The following is a 23,720-nucleotide window of genomic DNA, read 5'->3' as shown; positions in this document are numbered from 1 at the left end:
TTTAATGGCTGACACAGTGTTTGCCTGGCTTTATACCTGCAAAGTTATTCCCTACAGGTTTCCCAGTTGTTTTAAATTCTAGACCTAGTAGCTGAACATTATACGATCTAACAGCGCAGTACCAAGTAAGTGTCTGTATGTCTCATTATGGCCTGATGGTGATGCCCAGTAGCTTTCCTACTCCAAGTGCACTTTTCTGGGCAATATATTGAATCATTTGAAAACCACTGGCCAGCACTTTTATATCAGACTGCAGCTTTACTAATATTTGCAAAAAATAGATATCTGCTAAAGCGTTGTTGTGTTTCCTTTTTGTCCCTCCATTAAATTCCATCTCAACTTTAGTGAATTTGTTTGATAAGTTATTTTCTCTGTAACCCAGCTGTTTGAATAATTTGCCTTTTAAAAGTGTTGCTTTGTACTATTTTAAATGCCATATGCCTGAATTTGTGGAAAACTAAGTTTGACCTATTGAACTGCTCACATCAGACTTCAGGGAGCTTTTCAGCTTAAGCGCTCTTCTCAGTAATGAATAAACAAAAGAGGAAAAAAAAAAAAAAAAAAAAAAATGAAAAGAACCAGGTTGTCACATCTGTTTATTTCACACCGTTTTGCATGTGTATTGTCATCTACTCTCACCCCCAGCCGATCCAGCAAATAGTCACTCCTGCCTGAGCCATTGTTCTGCCAGAAGTTTCTTCCTGTTACAAGGGATTTTCCTTTCCACTGTCACCAAAGTGCTTGCTCATAAGGTGATCATCTGGCTATCTGATTATTCTGAGGCATTTACTTTGCATTATAAAGCACCTTGAGAAAACTGTTGTTCTGATTTGGTGCTATGAAAATGAAATTAATTAAAACACTTTAAACCCCGATTACAAGCAGCAGAACTGAATCGCACATCTATTAACCATAGTTTACTGGCTAGTATGAGTTGTGTGAATGTAGAATGGAAAGGCAGGCAATTAAGTCATAAGTGATTAATTTATGCATTTTATTATTTGGTAATGATATCAAAAACTGACGTAACAGAAGAGATGCGAGTTTTCTACAGCTCGCTGCGTTTTGCATTTTCCTCATGCCGTTTGAGCTTCTCTGGCACGGTCTGAGTCAGGAAGACAAAGCGCTCCTTCTTCAGGTGCTGAGCAGTTACCTGCGTTGTTAAACCAATCGCCAGGTACTTTTCATCTGCTTCATACTTTGGCCAGTGGACAAGGTCGTGCCCATTAGGAGACCTACACGCAGACAGATATACACGATATAACAATGTGGTATTATCTCCCAGTATACTAAAATATGTAAGCTTACCCTGTGCGAGCAAAGTTGCCCCAGTAGCTCATCATGGTTCTGCTCAACTGTTCCTCCTCCACAAAGCATGGATCTAAAGTGATAATCTTGTAAAAAATCCTGCACTCAAACCCCAGAAAACCCCAAAAACTAACAAACCAAATATCTCATGCTCAGATTAAACTTTTTAGGTTTCACTCACGAGGCAGTTTAACGTGGGTAGTTGTGAAGCAAAATCCCATCACTGTAAAAATTTCATCTGTATGATCACTCCCAACAAAGCTCGGTCTTCTTTTCTGCACCATTTTCAAGGAATGCTGGTACTCATACAGGTATACAGGAGCACCCGCTTCTAGAATTAGACAAACAAGTGTCACACTTAGTAAGAGCGGTAAATATGAAATAATTGTTTCTAGATAAATGTGCATTAATCTATAAAAGTTACCTCTGTGCGCATTAGCAGTTTTAATGACTGGAATATTGAATATAATATCTGCAGTAACCTCAGAGAACCCATCTCGGTTTTTCACACGGTTGGCACCGTTTCCAATATATTCATCAATTATCAAATTTTTGATGAATGCATCTTTAGGCTTAAGGAAATAAAGAACACATCAGTGAAAGATGCTTGAGCAGGTTGGGTTCATTTTGTGATATCAGGCAGTGTGTGCTTTACATTGGGATAGAAGAAGGCCATTGCATTGATGACTTGTGCCCGATCCATTCCTTCTGCCCAATTTTGTGGAACACTAATGAATAACTAAAAGAAAGAATAAAAACCTTGCTGCACTTAACATTGCCGGTTTAAACAAAAAGATATCAAATTTTGATGGGCACTTACATTTTTTAGCATCCATCCCGCTTCATCATTATTCACACCCATCATGAATGGTACAGTGAGGAGTTCATGTTTACGAAACAGCTCATCCACAGGTTTTGTCAGGAAATGCCCATCAACATTTACAGGACATCTTAACCGTCGGTCCTTGTGAATAAAATGCACAAAAGTAAAAATTCCAATAGCGTAAAACAGTAAAAGATAAGTAAATAAGTAAAAATAGTTCCCTTGAGTTATTTAAGAGACATCATGAGACTGTTCAGCCAATCAGAAATCCACATCAGGTTTCCACCCAGTAATTTACCTTGGTAAAATCCACTATGGTATCAATATCAAGGCTTCTTATGCAATCAGCAAACGTCTTTGTGCTTTTAAGGCTGCAGCCAGATGCATTTGAAACCTCCTGGTGAAAAGATATCAATTTAGAAAAGCAAACCTGTTGCATTATTCTTACTGTTTTACAATGAAAAATGATTAACATTCCCCAGAATAACATAATAAACCTGTGCCTTTAGTAGAGGATAATTTTCCACAAGTAAATCCATTGCAGCTGTGCCGCTCTCAGCAATTGCATGATGAAACAGCCCATCAGACAGTGGTGACAGGAGCTGGTGATTCAAGTAACACATCACATATTAAAGGTTGGTTTCCACAGCAAAAGTTTATATAAAGTTCCTCTAACTGTAGATTCTTACCAGAAGAGACACGCTCACTCCACCAGCAGACTCTCCAAATATAGTAACTAATCCTGGGTCTCCTCCAAAGCTGTGAATGTGCTGCTGGATCCACCTGAGAGCTTCAATCTGATCGAGCAGGCCAAAGTTCCCCGAAATGTGCTCATCTCCGGTGCTGATAAAACAAAGAGTTGAATGGCATACTAAGCTAAATTTAGAGTTGGTGAAGGTGAGCAGTCTTTGAAAATGGAAAAGAACAGGACAACAGTATGTTCTAATTTGGTAACTTAAGTTTATTTACCTGAGAAAACCCAGAAGTCCTAAGCGATACTGGATCAGAACCACAACCACGTCCTGGTAAGCAGCCAGGGCAGATCCATCATATGTTGAAGCTGATCCTACTGTGAGGCCTCCACCATGGATCCAGACCATGACCTGGAAAAAAAAAAAAAAAATCAAAGATATTTTTGATTCTTCATTCTTATTTTTCCTTCAAAGCAATTTTTGTGCCTGCTAAGCACACTGCATGAGTCTCAATTAATAAGTATTAAATTAATGTTTAAGATAAACAAAAAATATTTGGGTTTAAAGGCAAACCCATTGCAACTGGCTCTAAAAGGGGGTGTTTTTTTGTCATATGAAAATCCTTAAAAGGAAACCAACTGTCACTGAAAATTTCTTCAGCAATGACCAGCAAGGCTCAAAACCTACAGCAAAAGGTTCTTACTGGGAGCTGGGCATCATCAGCTCTTTTAGCAGGAGTGTAAATGTTGAGGTAAAGGCAATCTTCAGAGATGTCTGGGATATCAGCCAACAAGAAACCGAGTTTATCAAGCAGTGCCAAAGCAAATCGCTCAGGTTGTATGCACCTGAAAAATAAAAACATTTAATAAATGCTGGATGTTTTTCAAACTGTGTTTTACAACAACTGAAGCACATGTTTCTTACATTGGTGGCTGTTTAGTGGCATATCTTACTCCTTCCCATCTTTCTGCAGGCTGAGGTGGAGCCAGTCTCAAGGAAGGGCCGAGGGGTGGTTTAGCAAATGGGACACCCAGGTAGGCATGGACGCCAGTCTCCTTCCCTTTCACACTCACATACTCACCTTTCAGGCTCCCGAGCTTTGTGTGGACTACAGGCGCTGTCAGGATATTAGAAATCAGTGAGAATCATAACATAAAGCGTCAGGATTTATGAAATCTAATATTTCAGATTTCAAAAATACTTATGGTTGTAAAAAGCAGGGGGAAAAAAGAACTACTTATTTATTTGTAGCTTCCATCAAATTACAGTCACCCAGCTATGTGAAGATCAGTAATGAAATACTAGAGCCAGTTAATATAAACCATGTGTGTCCTTGATCCAGTTATGGACATACAGCTGGAGGTGCACGGTCCAGAGATAAACACAAGGGCACAGATGTCATTGTTCATAGAAGCGTTTCACTTTAACTTACCTCTCAGCTGTGTAGCAACACAGAGAAATAAAACGGACATTGAAAACCAGAAATTCAGCTTTGCATTGGACTTCATTGTGGTCTTGATACACATTACAACAATCGGCGACTTTGCAAAAACTAAGTGCCAGGAGAGGCAGTCCCTCCTCATGCAGATTCCTCCGCGTAACTTAAGACTTAATATAGCGTGCAGGGTGTCACGTGATTCCACCAATTTTAATCGACAGAAAAACAATCTCACTTCTTCCATTTAGGATGAGTTAAACGCGGAAATTGTTTTTACTACCTGGATAAATCTATGTTTTTTTTTTTGCGAGGGTGATCACTTTTCATAAAGGTATTTATGAGCAAAAAAAGGTCGACAGGGGTGGGCAATCTCAGTCCACGAGGGCCGGAGTCCCTGCAGGTTTTAGATCTCACCTTGGGTCAACACACCTGAATCACATGATCGTTACCAGGCCTCTGGAGAACTTCGGGACACGTTGAGGAGCTAATTTAGCCATTTAAATCAGCTGTGTTGGTTCGAGGACGCATCTAAAACCTGCAGGGACACCATGCCCACCCCTGGTATAGATGCAGTGGCGGTCCTAGCCTGCTTACCTGCATCTTTTGCTCGTTTCTCCTCCTCTTCTTTTCTCTTTTTTCTAAACTGGGGACTTGATGGCTTTGAACTTTTCTTGTCCATCTTCCATTGCTTTTAATTTTGAACTCCAGTATGAACACAAATCCCCCAACCCGACGATCACCACAACATAACCTAACAGACCTACACCTTAGTTCACAGATTCACTTTGTCTAAGGTGTATTTCTAGGATTTCGCACAACCCAGGATTCAAATCATGAATACATGATGGGCTTGGATTTACATCATTATGAATGAAATGTGCTCTATAGATCAACAAACGCAAAAGCACGAATGTCAATGTTCAAAGAAGTGTTTCCTCTTACTCACCGTCCAGGTCTGCAGCAACACAGAGAAATAAAACTGGCATTAGAGAGCAAAAAGTCTGCCTGGCATGGCACGTCATGGTGGTGTTGGGGCAGATTACGACACACGATTGTGCAAAAAGTGAGAGAAAAGCCAAGAGAAGTAGGGCTTCCTCATATGAAGCAGTCTCCTTGTAAGCGCATGTACTGTATCCTGCGGGGTGTAACTGGATTGCACTGATTTTAAGGCACAGCAAAAAGCGATCAAAGTACAGCAAACTGTCTGTCCCACTGCTGTCAAGTCAGTCAGTGTCGTTGCCTGTAGGTTACGCAGACGGCTGCGTGTTGAGGGAAGCAGTATCCAAAAGCAGACGCGTGGAGGCAGATTGAGCTGTATCAATACCAATACTTTTAACCAATAAAGTGAGGTTATGTAGACGAGAGCAGCGAATCATTATCCGTTTGCCAAATTTTGAAACCAGTTTAATGACCATTAAATCACTGTGATTTTTACTTTTCGCAGCAAAACACATCTTTCAGTTTTTCACGTAAATACATTGTAATGTAAATGTGCCGGTCTTTAAAACACTTTGGGTCAACCTCTGCTGTTTAAATGTGCTATAAAATATATAAAATATGTACAGAAAAGACATGACAGCCAACACAAAAATATTCAGACATTTTTCATAGTGCACGTTTGAGGTATATATTTTTAAATTAGTACCAATACCAACCCAAAAGATTAACATATTTTAAGAGATGGAATGCTAAGTTATCAGGTAACACTAGAAATATGCATAAAATCCCCATAGCTAAACAACTGCTCAGATTTCTTAAATGGACTACTGAAATATATTTCATTCCAGACAATTTTATCAAAAATACACATAAAATACAAACACTGTTAGTAGAGGTAATGCCTAACAGGCGACCTGCCAGCATCACCATTCACCAATCATAGTGCTTAATGTTAATCACTAGCACAATCACTGTGCTGTGTAAAAGAAACATCCACTCCTATATGAGTAGGATAGGTGTAAAGATGAAAAGCAGTTTTGCATCAGCCATGAAAACATGTAAGCTAATCACAACACCTAAAGTTTTATCAAGGCATGAAGTTAAGATGAGTACTGCAGTAGAATAATATACCTAAACTATAGGGCATATAATCCAGATTTCATCAAGGGGCACAAAATTTATAGAGTGCATGTTGGCCTACAATTACAATGCAGCTTTACTAATAGGAGGCTCTTTTTGGCTGGTGTCACAAAGGGTCATCACAGCAGTTAACTTAAACACCTCTTATGAGAAAAAAATAAAAACTGAAAAGAACCAGGATGTCACATCTGTTTATTTTAACAAGGTTTTTTTTATGTTATGACAGCTGCTCTCAACTAGCAACCTTTTATCTACTATTTTCTTTCACTTCCACAATTACACTTTGATTATAGTGAAGTAAAAACAGTTGCATTCGTTTATCGATGATCAATGTCTTAAACTATACAAAAACTGCTCTTGTCATTAACGAGGATTATTTGACATACCCTATGTTTACAGTGCTGGTTATAAACGGGAGACGTGGGTTTTGTGGAAAGGTGAGAATAGCGCTTTTAAAGAACACAATCATGGATTCTAAAAAAATATATGTTAGAATGGAAATGATCAAGGTAACACCAAATGTTTTACCAAAAAGTGTTGTTCACTGTAACTAATATTTCATGTGTAAAGAATGGTCGCTAAATGAATTATGATTTATTCTAATTATTTTAAAAAATTGATGGAGCAGAGACCAGATGTAAGTTTTCTACAGCTCGCTGCGTTCTGCATTTTCCTCATGCTGTTTGATCTTCTCTGGGACGGTCTGAGTCAGGAAGACAAAGCGCTCCTTCTTCAGGTGCTGAGCAGTTACCTGCTTTTTTAAACCAATCGCCAGGTACTTTTCTTCTGCTCCATACTTTGGCCAGTGGACAAGGTTGTGCCCATTAGGAGATCTAAACACACATACATTTGTTATTCAGTTATTAAATATTCATCAGCTATCACATCGCTGATAAATGCTGCTTTAGGCTTAAAGAAATAAGCAGCACATCAATCAAAGAAGCTCGAGCAGGTCGGGGACAGTAATATTGTAACATCAAGTGGTGTCTGCCTTACGTCGGGGTAGAAGAAGGAAACCATGTTCAAAACAAATTCCCGATCTAGTCCTTCTGTCCAGTTTTGGGGAGCAAAAAACTAAGGAAATACCAAGCCAAATTACTTTTTTTTCAACATTACAAAACAACAACAAACTACATTGAGATCATGGAGCTTTTTATTTACATGTTCCTGTGACACTTACTGATGCAAGCATCCATCCACCTTCATCATTATTGACACCAGTCATGAATGGAACAGCATGGAGTTCATGTTTACGAAACAGCTCATCCACAGGTTTAGTCAGGAAATGTCCATCAACATTTACTTGAAATCTTAATGTTGGATCCTTGAGAAAATAAAATGTACTAAAGTGAAAGATGTGATAGCATGAACAGAGCTGAGGGAGAAATCAAAGGCTTCAAAGAAATATTGTAGAAGACATAATAATCATTCTCTATCATGTTTGCACCCATTACCTCACCTGTGTAAAACCCACTATAGTATCAATATCAAGGTTTCTCATGCAGTCACTGATCTTCTTTGTGCTTTCGAGACTGCAGCCAGATCACTGTTAACCTTTGCTGTATTTTTCACAGTAAAATACCACAAAATGCCCAGTAACTTACCTGAAAACATTTCTACAGTTAATTACTGTAATTTGCTTTGCATTATGGGTATATTAAGGTTTTTTACATTTACTTACTGTATTTTTTAAAATTGCGGTAGTAGTTATACCTACCGTTAACACATTAGCAGTAGTGCTACTGTATTATGTGATTTGAATGGTTCATCATACTGTTTGTGTATTTTTACTCTTTCAGTGGTTGGTTGCAATAGTGCATTACATTTTAACTCTTTCACTGCCAACCATTTCCAGATTTTCCTCCAACCTATGCCATTTGTCAGTATGATACCAGTGAAAGTATTATGGTTTTGACTTTTTAGGGGACTTGCCTGTGTGTAAGGTTCAAGAATTCTGATCATCTAATCTGCTGCATGCAGTTGTATGCACATGCACAGCTGCTGCAAATGTGTGCTTGCCACTGCGTTGCCAAAGGCGAACTTCAGTCAGTGGAGAATATTGTAATAATTTGGTGGAGGCTTCTCAGTCGAGCAGTAACTGAATTGCTCATTTACATGTACAGAACTCTTCTGGGAACTAGTCAACCCAACTTAGTGAAACACACACTGAATGCATGCTGGCCCCGCCCACCAACCTATCTCTACCAACCACCACTCCATATCCTGACTGACATGACCTGTGATCCAGTGATTGACAGGAGAGGAAAGACAGGCCAACTTTGCTAACTCTTCGTTACGATATGCTCGAGAGGACAAAAGATTTTGCACCTCGTTATTGTTGGACCTCTGTGTGGAAACTGCAAACGGGACGTCATAAGGTAATGCAAAGGACTCTCCTACCTAACATACTCGTTTATTAATTTTTAAGAGCATATATATTTTTTGTGTGTGTGGGGGGGAGGGGGGGCTTAAATTCGGTGTTAGCTTGGTCGAAATAGCACATTAGCTGAATTATTCTGGAAAAAATAGGTTGTGTGTGTTTTTTTCTTTTCTTATTCAAATAAATATTTAGATATATATTTTCCACGGGGAGGGGCGAGGAACACAGGCGCAACCACAGTCTTTGTCTTTTTCCCGCCGAGTGTGGTGCATTGTCCTCCTGCGCTTCTGTTCTATGACTTTTGAGAAGCTGGCCATGCTAACAGTGGGACATTTAGCTTCAGCTAAAGCAGCAGGTAAAAATACACATTTAATGAGAATAATGTAAGACAACTTTTTTTTTTTGGAAATTTAGAGACTGCTAAAACAATCTTATCCAGTTTTGAGCTTGCTCATGTAGGTTAGCCTGCTTTATTTAATTTTGTGTGAGCTGCAGTGCACATTAAAAAGTTAATATAACCTTAGGTTGGTGGCGCGAGGAACTCCAACCTAAGTTTAATATTTATTATTTTTTTAAGTGGGAAGGGGAGCATGTTTTTTTTCCTTTAATACAACGTCTTCCAGGGTCTTTTTCATATGAAAACCATGTAACGTCTGTGTTAGGTTGGTCAAAAGGGAATTAGTTGAATTATTCTGGAAAAGATGGGTTGTGTGTTTTTTTTTCTTTTTTTTACTTATGTAAATATATTTTTCAAGGGTTAAATAAATGCAACATTAAATTAACAGTTGTCTCTCTGTCTTTTCCCGCCCAGTGTGGTGCATTGCTGTCCTCCTGCCCTTGCTGGCCGCGCTGACAGTGTGATGTAGCCTCAGTTCTTTGACAGACAAGACAAAACAGCAGGTAAAAAGACATATTTAGTGAGAATAAAGGTAGACAACATTTTTTTGGAAATTCAAATTCAGACACATGCAGCCATGTACAGGTGTAAATTTTGTGGTGTTTTTTGTTCAGAATTAAGACAATTTTGTTATCATACGAAGAAACATCAGCACACAGCTAATTATCGATTCACATGTGGAATAGAGCAATGTCCTTCTTCCTATCGAACATTTTCTGCATTCAGATCCCATATGCACAGGAACCACCGCTATCGCAGGGCTCAGACTAAACACACCCATTTTAAAGGAAATCTTGCTTGTGGAGTTGAGGCATGTTTCTATGTGGCAGAGAATTTTTCAGCATTATGCACTCATTTGAGATTTCATATTAAAGATGGCAAGAAAGTTGTCTGTCCTTATGATGACTGCCACAAACATTTCAGAGTGCGCTCATCTTTTGCCACACATTTATCCAGGAAACATAAGCCGGTGATAACAACTCAGGTGTCAACTCTCCCCGAAAATATAGACTGTACTCAGCCTTCTGAGGAGACTCTGACTCCAACTCCATGTGATCATCTAGAGGAGTGTGATAATCAACAAGAGACATTTTTACATAATTTGGCTCTTTTCTACCTGAAAATGCAAGCCAAGATGCTGTTGCCAGCGAGCACAATACAATGTATTCTTGATGGATTTCTGCATGTCCATAGCACTTCTATGGCAGATGTTTTTGACAAGTTGAAGGGCAAGCTTTCTGAGCTAGACATACCACAAACTGAGATAGAAATGATTATTCAAAATCTCTCTAAAGAGGATGTCTTCACAATATACAACAAAGGAATACTCAGATCTGACAAAACAAGGAGAACATTTTACAAGCAGTATTTTGACTATGTTGAACCCACCCAGATTTATCTGGGAAGTGATGCTGCTGGAAAGGAATGCTTTTGCCAGTACATTTCCATCAAAGAGACATTAAAATCACTCCTTAGACAGTCAAGTGTTAAAGAGCAATATCACCAATCCAAAAATCATACCTCTTCCAACATGGTTGTAGAGGATGTGGCAGATGGAAGAAATGTGAAAGAAAATGCTCTGTTAAAAGACAATCCTTCTTCATTGTCCATCATCCTTTACCAGGATGGATTTGAGGTTGTGAATCCTCTTGGGTCAGGGAAGAAAAAACATAAAGTTTTGGGGGTTTACATGAGTCTTGGTGAGGTCCAGCCACACAATCGCTCTTCAGTTGATCCCATGCAGTTGGTGATGCTGTGCAGAGAAAGGGACTTCAAGACATTTGGTCAGGAGAAAGTTTTCTCAAGTATTATCACAGACCTTAAAGATCTAGAAGATACAGGGATTGAGACAGATGATGGAAATACCCTCAAAGCGGCCTTGATTTCCATTTGTGGAGATAATCTTGGTTCACACTGCTTAGGTGGTTTCACTGAAAACTTCAGTTGTAGTACGCATTTTTGTAGATACTGCTTGATTGAAAGGACAGACTTTGAAAAGACACCACTAAAGCTTGGTCCAAAAAGAACCATCACTGGTCACAAGGAGAGTGTACAACAGCTATCCACCACTGACCAAGACATGGTACAGGGGGTAAAGTTTGACTCACCTTTCAATTCTCTGAAATATTTTCATGTCTGTACTGGGCTTCCCCCATGTTTGGGTCATGATTTATTTGAAGGTGTAGTCTCTAATGACTTGGCATTGTACATCAGTCATTTAGTGAAACAGGAAAAGCATTTCACTTATGCACAACTAAACAGGTCGATCACACAGTTTAAATACTCAGGGAATGATAGTCTCAGTAAACCATGTGAGGTTAAGGAGTGTGGCAAAAAACTTTCTGGTTCTGCAGCACAGAACTGGTGTCTGTTGCGACTGTTGCCATTGTTGGTTGGTGACAGGATAAAAAATCCTGAGGACAGTCAGGTCTGGCAACTGTATCTACAGCTCAAGGAAATGGTTGAGCTCATATGTGCTCCCAAGATCCATCATGACCAGATTGCATACCTTAAGATAATAACAGAGGAGTATGTTCATTCAAGACACACAATTTTCCCTAATCACCCACTCAAGCCCAAGCATCACTATTTACTGCACTATAGTGACCTCTTTTTGCACTTTGGGCCTCTTATTCGCTTGTGGACTCTCCGGTTCGAGAGTAAGCATTCGTATTTCAAGGAATGCGCCCGGAAACTGCACAACTTTGTTCACCTTTGTAAAACACTGGCAGAAAGGCACCAGCTGCTTCAGGCGTACCTCAGCAGTGGACCATTGTTTGCTCCAGCAGTTCAAGCAGTTGGTGAAACTAGTGAATATGATGAGCAGTTGTACAATGGTCTAATTCAGGAGTCTGTCAGGACAGCTGGCTTGATGAAAGAAACAACGTCAGAGGTATCAGCAGTAGTTTACAAAGGAACAAAATATTGCAAAGGGCTTGTTGTTGCTATGGGTCATGATGAATGTGGCCACATCTTTGGAAAAATCTCAGTGATCCTCATCAGTCACAAACAAGTACACTTTGTTTTGGACATCCTTCAATCTGTGATACTGATCAACCTTGGGCTTCACTGTCTACACAATTCTGAAAAAAGATTCATATGTGTTCAAGCAGACAGTTTGTTTGATTACTACCCTCTGCCAGTGTATATCGCTTCAGGTTTAACCGTTGTATCTTTGCATCATTCAATATCATCCTCTTAATTCATTGCAGATATGGACAGTGGCAGCCTACATCATGAAATTAACCTGGCATTACCTGACCTGCATGAAGAGACAAAGAGGGCAGTTATTGAGCACCTGACAGACATTATTGGTGTTAGAAACAGAGAAGATCTCCTGTTTGTTGAGCCTGATGATATCAAGCCTTTCTTGACACCAATTCAAAGTCGAAGACTTGTTCAAGTATTCAGAAAAGGTGAGAATGCATTAATGTCATAAATGGTTGCAGTCCTATCTTGAAAATAGTTGTAAATTAGTTATTTTGAGAGTTATTTTGAAATTGTTATAGCTTTCAAAACTAAAACTAGCTTTCATTGCCATTGGTATTATTTCTCCAACACTCTTGCTTTTGTGTCTTATATAAGAGTATTACTCAATAAATACTCCAAAAAACCCATCTGTACATAGTTAATGTGGAATTGTTCTGCTGTGTTTATGTGTGTGTGTGAATATCGACGACCAAGTGGAGTCTGGCTCTTCAAACAACCCAAAGGAACCTGAAACCACCTGCTCAACAACTGTGCAAATGCCACTACAGGGTAATTCACTCTGTTCTGCACAAGCATCAGGTCAACTCCCTTCCACACAACCAAATGTAAGCAACACCTCCTGGATCAGCAATTTTTCAGTTCCCTGGGAGAAGATGCCAACAAGACTTTCACAGGCCTTGGCAACTGGTGGAATGGCTCACCCAGAAGACAGGAGAATAATGATTAGGACTGTTGTAGAAGGAATGCGAGTACACTGCCCCAACCCTAACAGAGCTGCTTGTGGGGAGGTAGCTAGAGCTATTGTATCTAAGTATCCCGCTACCTTTGCAGATAAGACTGCAGAAGGTGAGCAATTAGGCTGTGGTTATTATTCCCTACTCAAACAGCTTAAAACAAGAGTTGAACATGTAAATAGAGACAATGTCAGCAGCAGAATCCGGCAGCCAAGGAAAAGGTCTACCAGGGAAAACAATGAGGGTGATGTTGCCATCAAAAGGGGGAGATCTGAACTTGATAGCTATGGTTGCATCAACTGGCAACCCACAACCCTACCAGAAGGAGAAACGAGTGAAACTTTGGAGACAAAAAGACAGACTATGTCAACTGTCTTCAGATCAGCAGGTCCTCAAGCAATTGAAACAACAGATGTAAATACTTATATGTCTTTGACTTATATTTACCAGAGGCACATGCTTAATTCTTGGCCTGCCCCCACCTTATGTGAGGTTCAAGAGCATTGGCCATTTCTTTTTACTAAAAGAGGCCTCTGCACTCACTTCCACACACTCACAGATATTGAGGTAGAGACACGTCTCAGTGAAGCCCTTCTTACGAAAGGAAGGAGAATTTTGAACTTCTTTCAAAGCCAGAGACTTCAGTGGAACAAGGAGATTGAACATCTGCTACGTGAGTGCGACAGTGCAAAGCTGAACCACAACCAGATCGCCACAGCAGCCATCCTCCTTCTGATGAAGTACTTCCAAGAAAAAGAGTGTTATACAATTACAGTGTTATACCATAAACCACATTTGCAGTACAGTGATACTATAAAACGTAATCACGGTAAGTCTTTCTAACTGTAAACCACGTTTACAGTAAAGCTGTTATACTGTAATATATGTTTACAGTAAAGTGGTTGAACTGTAAAACATCACAACAGTAAAGATACTGTAGATCAGTAATTACAGTAACTTACTGGCAATAGTGTTGCCAGTAAGTTACTGTAAAAATACAATAAAATGTCTAACAGTGATGCGTTTGCAATTGCCTGAGGTGAAATGGCAAATATTCTTCAAAAACAAATCCATTTTAATATTCTCATTATTCTGCAACAAAAATGTTTAACCCTCCAAAAAAGGAAGAATATGGATAATTAACCTGCGCCATTGGTAGAGGATCATTTGCCACAAATACATTCATTGCAGCTGTGCCACTCTCAGCAATAGCACGGTGAAACAGCCCATCAGACAGTGGTGACAGGAGCTGGTGATTCAAGTAACACATCAAATATTAATTTTTGTTCTAGAGTGAAAAGGTTTATTTAAAGTTCATTTAAGCTGTAGATTACCAGAAGAGACACGCTCACTCCACCAGCAGACTCTCCAAATATAGTAACTAATCCTGGGTCTCCTCCAAAGTTGTGAATGTGCTGCTGGATCCACTTGAGAGCTTCAACCTGGTCCAGCAGGCCAAAGTTCCCTGAAATGTGCTCATCTCCAGTGCTGATAGAACAAAAACCTCAATCTTCATCTTGGCTGACGTAATTATATTTAAAATTTTACACATGCACTCTCAATACTGTCAACATAAACAAAGGAAAATATTTCAATGATTTTGGGTATCATCATTCAAATCAGTTCATTTTGTGTTTTAAAGGCTTTTTCCACCAAGATGTCTGTTGAGAGAGAGATGACCTTACCCATCACACCAAGGGTAATAGCGCTTGGTAAGTAAATAGTTTCAATCCTGTTGTAATATTTTTGTAAAAAATCTATGTAATTATTGTGGTATTTGTACCCACAACAACTTACTTAACAGGGGTTTGTCTGTTTTATATTGTATAAAAATAGAATACACACAGTTTGCTGCTGTTTCTCTTATTATTTATTATACACAATGACCAACAGGAAAAAACAGCCTAACACTTCAGCACAGGCCAAAATGCAAAGACATAAGGCAGTTTTTTCCTGTAATTGATCATAATTTTCATTAGATAATAAATAATAAGAGAAATAGCAGAAAACCGTGTGCATTCTATTTTTGTACAGTGTGAGGCCTGCTATCCAGCATTCTTGTGGAAACCTTATTTGTAAGGGTGAGCACATTGTCTTATTGGACTCTTGTCTGTTTTTAGGGAATAATTTCATGTCTGCAAGCCGCTGGATGATCAGTTTGGAGGGCAAGGTATTTTATGAGCCTGAGCAGATGCATGACTTTGCCAGCACCCTTGCTGTCTTCTTTGCGTCATACTACGTTTTCAACCTTGAGTATCAGGAGTCAGCGTCCATCACACTGGAGATGATACAGAGGTAAATACTTTACACCATTTAAGAATGAAATATATGTGATAGCTTGACTACAGTTGCAGAAACATATAGGTGATTGCTGTAACGTATGTTTTAATTTTGAAATTAAAGCAGCCTTTTTTCTGTTAAAAGGTTCTTTGTGAGGATCAATCCAGACATGGGAACAAAATGCCCTGCAAAACTTGGTACAAGCCGCAAGACAGGTCGTGTCGTAAAGAGGAAAGTTACAAGCATCTGCCCTCGGATCACCACCTTCCTCCAGCGGCTCTCTGAGTTTGAATGGAGGACTTCCAACTAGGTAAGAACAGAGATGATAATATCTTTTACATAGCTGATAATTATATACATACTGTACACACATCCATACAACAGTATGAATGATCTCAGACAGATGTGAACAAGTGAATAACCTGAGCAAACATGAATATTGATTATGTGTCTTTGACAGGTGGTGATGTAGACTACGCTGAACCCGACCATCCTGGTAACGGAAATCTAAATCCCATGTCACATTCTATTTCCTGGGACCCACTGATAATTATTACATTTTGTAAATGAGTTTTGTTTTACAATTGTAATAGTTTATTTAATGTTCATGCTGGTGGGTTTGTCCTGTTTTTAGTGGAATGAAAAACTGTTTTCCTTAAAAAAAATCAGACAGAAAGGTGAAGGACTGTGTAGTTTTCATGTACGCTTCTATTTATTTTGGTTATTGGCATTGTTTTTATTCAGTTGAAAAATGTTTTTCTTGTTAAAAAAAAATATCAACAATAAATGTTGGTTTAATTCACTATTCTGAGACTACTTTATTGAATTATATTGTTTTTTGTAAATGTTCTTATATTGAATATGAATGTTAATATTATTTTATATGCTGTAAAACACAATTACAGTCTAAACAAATTATACTGTACACAATTACAGTGTTATACCATAAACCACATTTGCAGTACAGTGATACTATAAAACGTAATCACGGTAAGTCTTTCTAACTGTAAACCACGTTTACAGTAAAGCTGTTATACTGTAATATATGTTTACAGTAAAGTGGTTGAACTGTAAAACATCACAACAGTAAAGATACTGTAGATCAGTAATTACAGTAACTTACTGGCAATAGTGTTGCCAGTAAGTTACTGTAAAAATACAATAAAATGTCTAACAGTGATGCGTTTGCAATTGCCTGAGGTGAAATGGCAAATATTCTTCAAAAACAAATCCATTTTAATATTCTCATTATTCTGCAACAAAAATGTTTAACCCTCCAAAAAAGGAAGAATATGGATAATTAACCTGCGCCATTGGTAGAGGATCATTTGCCACAAATACATTCATTGCAGCTGTGCCACTCTCAGCAATAGCACGGTGAAACAGCCCATCAGACAGTGGTGACAGGAGCTGGTGATTCAAGTAACACATCAAATATTAATTTTTGTTCTAGAGTGAAAAGGTTTATTTAAAGTTCATTTAAGCTGTAGATTACCAGAAGAGACACGCTCACTCCACCAGCAGACTCTCCAAATATAGTAACTAATCCTGGGTCTCCTCCAAAGTTGTGAATGTGCTGCTGGATCCACTTGAGAGCTTCAACCTGGTCCAGCAGGCCAAAGTTCCCTGAAATGTGCTCATCTCCAGTGCTGATAGAACAAAATGTTATTTTTATAATGTATTTTTCCTTATTGAAACATCTTTTTACAAGACACTTCTATTCATGTGTTATTGACAGGGCTAATAGAGCCAGGATTCTGAAAACCACTCTTGCATTCTATTTGTCCAGTTGGACAGTAGCTGCATATGCCACTTCCACACATTTGCTGAAGCTGAGTGATATGGTAAGGTAGTAAAAAATTTACCAAGCTATGTTTATACCTATAAACATAGCTTTAGGCCAACATGCACTCTATACCGGCTTCCTCCCACCGGCCAAAGACATGCAGTTTGTGGGGATAGGTTAATTGGATAATCCAAATTGCCACTAGGTGTGAATGTGCAAGTGAATGTGAGCATGAATGGTTGTCTGTTCCTGTGTGTTAGCCCTGCAATAGACTGGTGACCTGTCCAGGGGGTACCCCGCCTCTTGCCCTATGACAGCTGGGATAGGCTCCAGCACCCCCCGCGACCCTGAAAAGGATAAGCGGAAGCGAATGGATGGATGGATGTTTGTACCTCGTGATAATCAGAATCAGAATCAGAATACTTTATTGATCCCTGGGGGAAATTATTTTTTGTTACAGTGCTCCATTATAAACCAACATTAAGACAAGACAGACAATATGCTAACTAAGAATAGTACAATATATACATATATATACATACATACATACATAAGTCACTTATAAATAAATATTTGGAAAAGAAACATGTGTAGTTGTAGCAGCAAACAGTGTGTTAAGTGGATGCGTTGTACAGGGAGATGGCCACAGGCAGGAATGATTTCCTGTGTCGTTCAGTGGTGCTTTTCAGTAATCTCAGTCTCTCACTGAACGAGCTCCTGTGACTGACCAACATGTCATGGAGTGGGTGGGAGGTGTTATCCAACATTGTCTTTATCTTGGACAGCATCCGCCTCTCCGACACCACCTTGAGGGAGTCCAGCTCCATCCCCACAACATTGCTGGCCTTACGGATCAGTTTATTAAGTCTGTTGGCATCTGCGACCCTCAGCCTGCTCCCCCAGCATGCAACAGCATAGAGGATCGCACTGGCCACCACAGACTCATAGAAAATCCTCAGCATTTTCTGGCAGATGTTGAAGGACCTCAGTCGCCTCAAAAAATAGAGACGACTCTGGCCCTTCCTGTAAAGTGCTGTGGTGTTTTTAGCCCAGTCCAGTTTATTGTCAATGTGTACTCCAAGGTATTTATAGTCCTCCACAATGTCAACACTGACCCCCTGGATTGAAACAGGGGTCAAGTGTTTCCTGGTCTTCCTGAAGTCCACGATCAGTTCCTTGGTCTTTGCCACGTTGAGCTGCAGATGATTCTGCTCACACCACGTGACAAAGGAGTCGACCACAGCCCGGTACTCTGTCTCATCATCCCTGCTGATGCATCCAACCACCGCAGAGTAAATAAAGCCAACTTTCAATTTTTTATCTTATAAAATCAGATAAAAAAGAAGAAAAACAAAACCATAGTATGTTCTACTTTGATAACTTGAGTTCATTTACATTTCCATGGGTCCAACATCGAGGGAACAATTTACCAGACCTGGGAAGACTGGGGCCCTACTGCCTGAACAAGGGACATGGGAGGCACCGTAGGGGTTGGTTACAGTGTGTGCCAAGGATGGAGACCCTGGGAGACTGATGCCCACTACTGAAGCTGGTGATAGAGACATGGAATGTCACCTTTCTGGTGGGGAAGAAGTTTCAGCTAGTGTGGGAGGTTGAGAGGTACTGGCTAGATATAGTCAGGCTCACCTGAAGGCGTGTCTTTGGCTCTAGAACCAGTCTCCTGGAGAGGGGCTGGAGTCTTTCCCAGTCTGGACATGCCCTTGGTGAGAAGCTTCGGGCTGGGGTGGGTATCCTGGTATCCCCTTGGCTTGCTGCCTGCACGTTGAGGATTTCCCGGTGGATGAAATGGTTTGTTCCCTGCACATTTGGGTTGGGGAATGGGTACTGTCTATCATCTGCCCCCATGCGCTGAACAACATTTCAGAGTACCTGGCATTATTGGAGTCCCTGGGTGGGGTGCTTGAGAGTGCTCCAACTGGGGGACTCTGTCATACTACTGGGAGACCTCAACACGTGTGTCTACTAACACCTGGAGGGACGTGAGTGGGAGAAACAGCCTGCCTAACACAAAACCAAGTGGTGTTCTGTTACTGGACCACAGTTTCTCCATAATGAACACCATCTTCAAATATAAGAGTGTATGTAATTACAGGTTGCACCAGGAAAGCCTAGGCTGCAGGTCAATGATCGAATTTGTAATCATATCATCAGATATGCGGGCGAATGTTCTCGGCACTTTGGTAAAGGGAGGTGCTTAACTGTCAAATGATCACTATCTGGTGGTGAGTTGGATCACATGGGGATGACGGTGGACAGACCTGAACCACCCAAATGTATAGTGAGGGTGCGCTGGGAACACCTGACAAGGCCCCGGTCCCGTACCAGCAGACTGAGAGACAGCTTTTTCCACCAGGCCATCAGACTGCTGAACACGTCATAGACACCTCAGCTTCACTACTGGAACTTTAACATTATGCACTCCATACTGTACAGTAATGCCACTGTTTTGCACATGTCTCAACTCTGTATATTTTTATATATTTTATTTATTGTTTACTCTATTTAATTTGTAAAATATGTGTATACACACACACACACACGTAGAAAAATATTTAGTATACACATCCAGAAATGCATATACTATTATATATTGTACATATATTTATTAGTTTCAGATGTAGCCATTCTTGTATTTTGCTTGTTTACATTATTGTATTTTGCACAACTCTGTTGCTTGTGAAGCTCGCACACAAGAATTTCACTCACATGTACTGTACCAATGTACCTGCACATGTGATGTGACAATAAAAGTGATTTGATTTGATTTGATTTGATTTGAAGGGGCTTGGTGCCTGTCATGGTGCTAACCCCAGAACTAGACAGTGTTTACCAGAGTTGAAGGGAGTCATCGCGCTGAAGAAGTCCTATTAGGTTTTGTTAGCCTCTGGAACACTATCAGGCAGCTCAGGAGGGGAAAGGGGTGCGTTACCGACACTGTGTAAATTGCTGGTGGAGTGCTGCTGACTTCAACTGACGATATTGTCGGGGGTGAAAGGAATACTGACAAGTCGTCCATAGCAGAAGTAAAGTCTGGGGACAAGTGGGGCACTGAGGCAGTTAAACATGTCCTTGGTGGCAGGACCCCTGGAATGGATGAGGGTCGTCCTGAGTTCCTTACGGCTATGGATATTGTAGGACTGTCTTAGTTGAGACGCCTCTACAATGCTGCGTGGAGATCAGGGGCTGTACCTCTGGATTGGCAGACTGGAATTGTGCTTCCCATCTTCCATAAGGGGGACTGGAGTGTGCTCCAGCTACTGTATATAGGGATCAAACTACTCGGCCTTCAGAGGAAATTCAATGCCAGGGTACTGGAATAGAGAGTTTGTCAGCTAGTTGAACTGCTAGAACTGTAGGAACAATGTGGTTTTTCTACTGGGTGCGGAACACAGCTCTCTATCGTCTCGAGGATATTTGAGGGTCTATCGCAGTTCGCCCAACCAGCCTACATTGGTTGTGTTGACTTGGAGAAGGCCTTCAGTTAAGTCCTTCAGAGTATTCTTCTGTGAGATGCTTCAGTAGTATGGGGGTGTGAGGCCCATTGTCATGGTTCATTCTGTCCTTATAGAACTGTTGCAAGAGCTTGGTTTGCATTGCTGACAATAAATCGTAATTGTTCCTCGGGGGTGCTGGACTCCACCAGGGTTGCCCTTTATCACAGATTCTGTTCATAATTTTTATGGACAGATTGGTGCTGTGACAATGAGCTTTCTCCCAAGGGTGGCTGCCCTCTCTCTTAGAGATGGCATGAGGAGTTTGGCCATTCAGGATGGACTAGGAGCACTCTTCTTCCAGATCAAAAGGAGCCAGTTAAGGTGGTTTAGGCATTTGACTAGATGCCTCCTGGACACCTCCTTGGTGAGGAGTTCTGGGCTCCCAGTGTTCCACTGGAAGAAGGCAGCTGGGGCCGACCCGTTGGAGAGATTATGGATGGATGGAGTTTATTTACCTGAGAAAACCCAGAATTCCCAAGCGATACTGGATCAGAACCACAACCACTTCTTGGTAAGCAGCCAAGGCAGAGCCATCATATGTTGAAGCTGATCCCAGCGTAAAGCCCCCACCATGGATTGAGACCATGACCTAGAAAGAATAATAAAAGAGCTTTCCATCAAAGATAAGAGGATCTTTTGGAGTCTCAGTCAAGCTACAATAACTAATCTTTAAGAATTTAAACTTTAAACGGACAAGAACATTTAAGTTTACATTTTAGATGATAAAATGTACAATTGAGTTCTAAAGATGGGTGTCTTTACTGAGATTGTGTTTTGGCATCCCTCAAAACCTACAGCAAAAGATTCTTACTGGGAGCTTGGCATTTTTAGCTCTGTTTGCAGGAGTGTAAATGTTGAGGTAAAGACAGTCTTCAGAGATGTCTGGTATTTCTGCCAGCAGTCCACCGAGTTTATCAACCAGATCCAAAACAGCTTCTTTAGACTGAATGCACCTTAAAGAGAGACAATGCTAATTTTACAAATAAAGCCAATAATTCCTCCAAGTATGTTGAAGTTCACATTTCTTACATTGGTGGCTGTTTAGTGGCATCTCTTACTCCTTCCCATCTTTCTGCAGGCTGAGGTGGAGCCAGTCTCAAGGAAGGGCCAAGGGGTGGCTTGGCAAATGGGACACCCAGGTATGCATGGACGCCAGTCTCCTTCCCTTTCACACTCACATACTCACCTTTCAGGCTCCCGAGCTTTGTGTGGACTGCAGGTGCTGTCAGGATATTAGAAATGACTGAAAATCTTCACATAAAACTTTATATTTAAATAAAATTTCCCGTGAAAAGTACTTTTCTCAAAACATGCAATATCTGATTGCTGTCTACAGCTTGTTGTCAAAAACAAACAATAAAAAGTCACATTTTGCTGTGGACTATGTAATTCCTGTCATTATTGATTATTTAAATTCTGATTTTTACATTTTTGATGCACACCATTTGGTGGATTATGTTAATCGAGCTCAAGCTACAGAGACATGCCTGTTACTTTGATAGTCTGGTGTCTGGTGTTCAGTGTTTTCATTTTGCTTGCCCTTTGTCTCATTATGTTTGATTAGTTCAAGCTGGGTGTCCCTCCTGTTGTCAGTTCCCTTATTACTCCCTTGTGTATTTTAGCCCTGTTTTTTCCTCTGTCCGTTTTTGCGTCGTACACACTCTTTGCTGTGTGTTACACCAATGCTCCTAGGAAATTCCTAGTTCTCTGTTTGCTGCTTTAAGCCATTAGTTTCCTTGTTCCTTAGTTTTTTGGTTTTATTTTCTTATTTCTGATTCCTTGTTTTCAGTTTGGTTTTCTGTAAAAGCATAGAATTATATCCAGCAATAAAGCTGCCGTTTTCAGTTAACATCTTGTGCTTGAGTGCTGTGTTTAGGTCCTACATCCTGACACACAGCTGTACATTGGCATTTAAACTACATGACCATTTTTATTACTATTATTTTTTGTTTGTTTAAGTGGTTTAAATGATCTGACCAAGTGTGATACTTCATCATTTATTATTTTTTTAAAAAAGCTACTTGCTCACACGGCTCTGGTTTTTTGTTTTGCCATAGACTTCCTTTGATGTGTGTTGCGTCTACAGTGACCCTGGTAAAGAAGCAGAGTTGAAATCTGCAGAAATCTGTTTCTGTTTATTCACAATCACAGCAATACTCCATTTACTCCTTATCGGCATAAAGTTAGCAAAAAATATTGTTTGTTTGTTTTTAAACAGCTTTTTTTGCCAAAGAAAAATAATAAAAATAAAAATAATTAAAAATTGTACGGTCCAATTTAAACAAAACAAAGTCTGATTAATTGCAACCTGTCCTTCTAAAACATTTGACCTACAATCGTCTCACATGCTTGGTTCTTTGCTATCATTCACCTTTGAACAGAGTGAATAGCCTTTGCAGGTAAGAAGTCACCTGGACTTAGAACACAAAAGTTGATGTTTAATTATCAGCTTTTAAAATGACTATTACTGCCATAATACCGTTGATTACTGATTGATTAATATTGTCAGATTTAAACACCGGTTTTACAAAAAGCGACTTGTGCAAAAAAAGGAAAAGAAAAACATGTACTACATGTAAGTTTAAGGAACACACGCATTACACAGAAATTAGGTGATGTCACAAAGACCGTTTTGCTAAGAACTGTTTTATCCTACTTACCCTGAAGATCTGCAACAACATAGATGAATAAAAATGATATTAAGAAGAAGAAAGACTGCTTTGCATGCAGCTTCATGGTTGGCTCTGTGGATTGCGAAACTCTGCAGATTTCCCAATAATTGAGCGCAGAGCCAAGAAGAGGAAGTATGTCCGCTTATGAAGTTTTCTCCTTTTCTCTTTCACAAAGAGGAAAGGGTAGTTTCTGCAGCAGATATGACGTTATTCAGCCAAACCATCACAGGACTAAAGTCCATTCTAGAGTCTAAACTTTAGGTTCACTCCAGGTCTCACTCCAGAACACTTTCTGCTTCGGATGTCCTGCGTACTTTGCCACTATCGTAATTCACAAATTCACAACTTTTTCTTGCAATCCTTTTTTTTCGTCGGCCTGTCTGAAAAGCTCAAAATGTGAATTTGG

At 39.9% G+C, this 23,720-nt stretch overlaps 3 protein-coding genes across 5 annotated transcripts; 1 reads left to right on the top strand and 2 right to left on the bottom strand.

Annotated features, from left to right (window-relative positions):
- Positions 1 to 979: 979 nt before the first annotated feature.
- On the bottom strand, positions 980 to 5,533 carry LOC146704368 (cocaine esterase-like). Of its 3 annotated transcripts, none has more exons than XM_085461461.1 (13): positions 5,208 to 5,533; positions 3,748 to 3,940; positions 3,527 to 3,668; positions 3,101 to 3,234; positions 2,821 to 2,974; positions 2,629 to 2,733; positions 2,430 to 2,528; positions 2,129 to 2,272; positions 1,964 to 2,047; positions 1,733 to 1,880; positions 1,490 to 1,639; positions 1,309 to 1,381; positions 980 to 1,235 (listed from the first exon to the last, which is right to left on the bottom strand). In XM_085461461.1, exons 1-13 carry the CDS (start codon positions 5,281 to 5,283, stop codon positions 1,049 to 1,051), a joined length of 1,689 nt encoding a protein of 562 aa, XP_085317587.1. In that variant the 5' UTR covers positions 5,284 to 5,533; the 3' UTR covers positions 980 to 1,048. The 3 variants fall into 3 exon arrangements, with proteins under 3 accessions (XP_085317587.1, XP_085317588.1, XP_085317590.1); XM_085461462.1 differs by having other exon boundaries at positions 2,635 to 2,733; XM_085461464.1 differs by lacking the exon at positions 5,208 to 5,533 and adding an exon at positions 4,256 to 4,500.
- A 982-nt stretch (positions 5,534 to 6,515) lies between these two features.
- Positions 6,516 to 23,601, bottom strand: LOC146704366 (putative inactive carboxylesterase 4). The gene is made up of 8 exons (XM_085465205.1): positions 23,303 to 23,601; positions 21,672 to 21,864; positions 21,454 to 21,595; positions 21,098 to 21,231; positions 16,837 to 16,990; positions 16,602 to 16,751; positions 12,375 to 12,379; positions 6,516 to 7,173 (listed from the first exon to the last, which is right to left on the bottom strand). The coding sequence occupies exons 1-8, from the start codon at positions 23,376 to 23,378 to the stop codon at positions 6,987 to 6,989; spliced, it is 1,041 nt and encodes a 346-aa protein (XP_085321331.1). The 5' UTR covers positions 23,379 to 23,601; the 3' UTR covers positions 6,516 to 6,986.
- Positions 7,894 to 16,146, top strand: LOC146704367 (uncharacterized). The gene is made up of 9 exons (XM_085461470.1): positions 7,894 to 8,718; positions 9,532 to 9,620; positions 12,330 to 12,533; positions 12,802 to 13,819; positions 14,557 to 14,587; positions 14,704 to 14,773; positions 15,182 to 15,356; positions 15,486 to 15,651; positions 15,802 to 16,146. Exons 3-8 carry the CDS (start codon positions 12,332 to 12,334, stop codon positions 15,649 to 15,651), a joined length of 1,662 nt encoding a protein of 553 aa, XP_085317596.1. The 5' UTR covers positions 7,894 to 8,718; positions 9,532 to 9,620; positions 12,330 to 12,331; the 3' UTR covers positions 15,802 to 16,146.
- Positions 23,602 to 23,720: the final 119 nt, after the last annotated feature.

The sequence above is a fragment of the Copadichromis virginalis genome, linkage group LG7 (assembly GCF_057382275.1).
Source record: "Copadichromis virginalis isolate Kocher_CV1m ecotype Utaka linkage group LG7, C_Virginalis_male_GT1.1, whole genome shotgun sequence".
Taxonomy (NCBI): domain Eukaryota; kingdom Metazoa; phylum Chordata; class Actinopteri; order Cichliformes; family Cichlidae; genus Copadichromis; species Copadichromis virginalis.
The sequence above is the reverse complement of the archived record's forward strand: the minus strand, read 5'-3'. Positions and strand labels throughout refer to the sequence as shown.

What these genes read in the sequence shown, in the direction of transcription:
- LOC146704366 (XM_085465205.1), bottom strand. Translation starts at nt 23,378, where the DNA reads ATGAAGCTGCATGCAAAGCAGTCTTTCTTCTTCTTAATATCATTTTTA. An exon ending in TGTTGTTGCAGATCTTCAGG is followed by an intron (nt 21,865 to 23,302) that starts GTAAGTAGGATA and finishes ATATCCTGACAG; the next exon opens with CACCTGCAGTCCACACAAAG. An exon ending in CTAAAAATGCCAAGCTCCCA is followed by an intron (nt 21,232 to 21,453) that starts GTAAGAATCTTT and finishes TATTCTTTCTAG; the next exon opens with GTCATGGTCTCAATCCATGG.
- LOC146704367 (XM_085461470.1), top strand. Translation starts at nt 12,332, where the DNA reads ATGGACAGTGGCAGCCTACATCATGAAATTAACCTGGCATTACCTGAC. An exon ending in TGTTCAAGTATTCAGAAAAG is followed by an intron (nt 12,534 to 12,801) that starts GTGAGAATGCAT and finishes TCGACGACCAAG; the next exon opens with TGGAGTCTGGCTCTTCAAAC. An exon ending in CAATCTTCATCTTGGCTGAC is followed by an intron (nt 14,588 to 14,703) that starts GTAATTATATTT and finishes TGTGTTTTAAAG; the next exon opens with GCTTTTTCCACCAAGATGTC.
- LOC146704368 (XM_085461464.1), bottom strand. Translation starts at nt 4,406, where the DNA reads ATGAGGAGGGACTGCCTCTCCTGGCACTTAGTTTTTGCAAAGTCGCCG. An exon ending in CGGGATGGATGCTAAAAAAT is followed by an intron (nt 2,048 to 2,128) that starts GTAAGTGCCCAT and finishes TCTTTCTTTTAG; the next exon opens with TTATTCATTAGTGTTCCACA. An exon ending in TGGCCTTCTTCTATCCCAAT is followed by an intron (nt 1,881 to 1,963) that starts GTAAAGCACACA and finishes TATTTCCTTAAG; the next exon opens with CCTAAAGATGCATTCATCAA.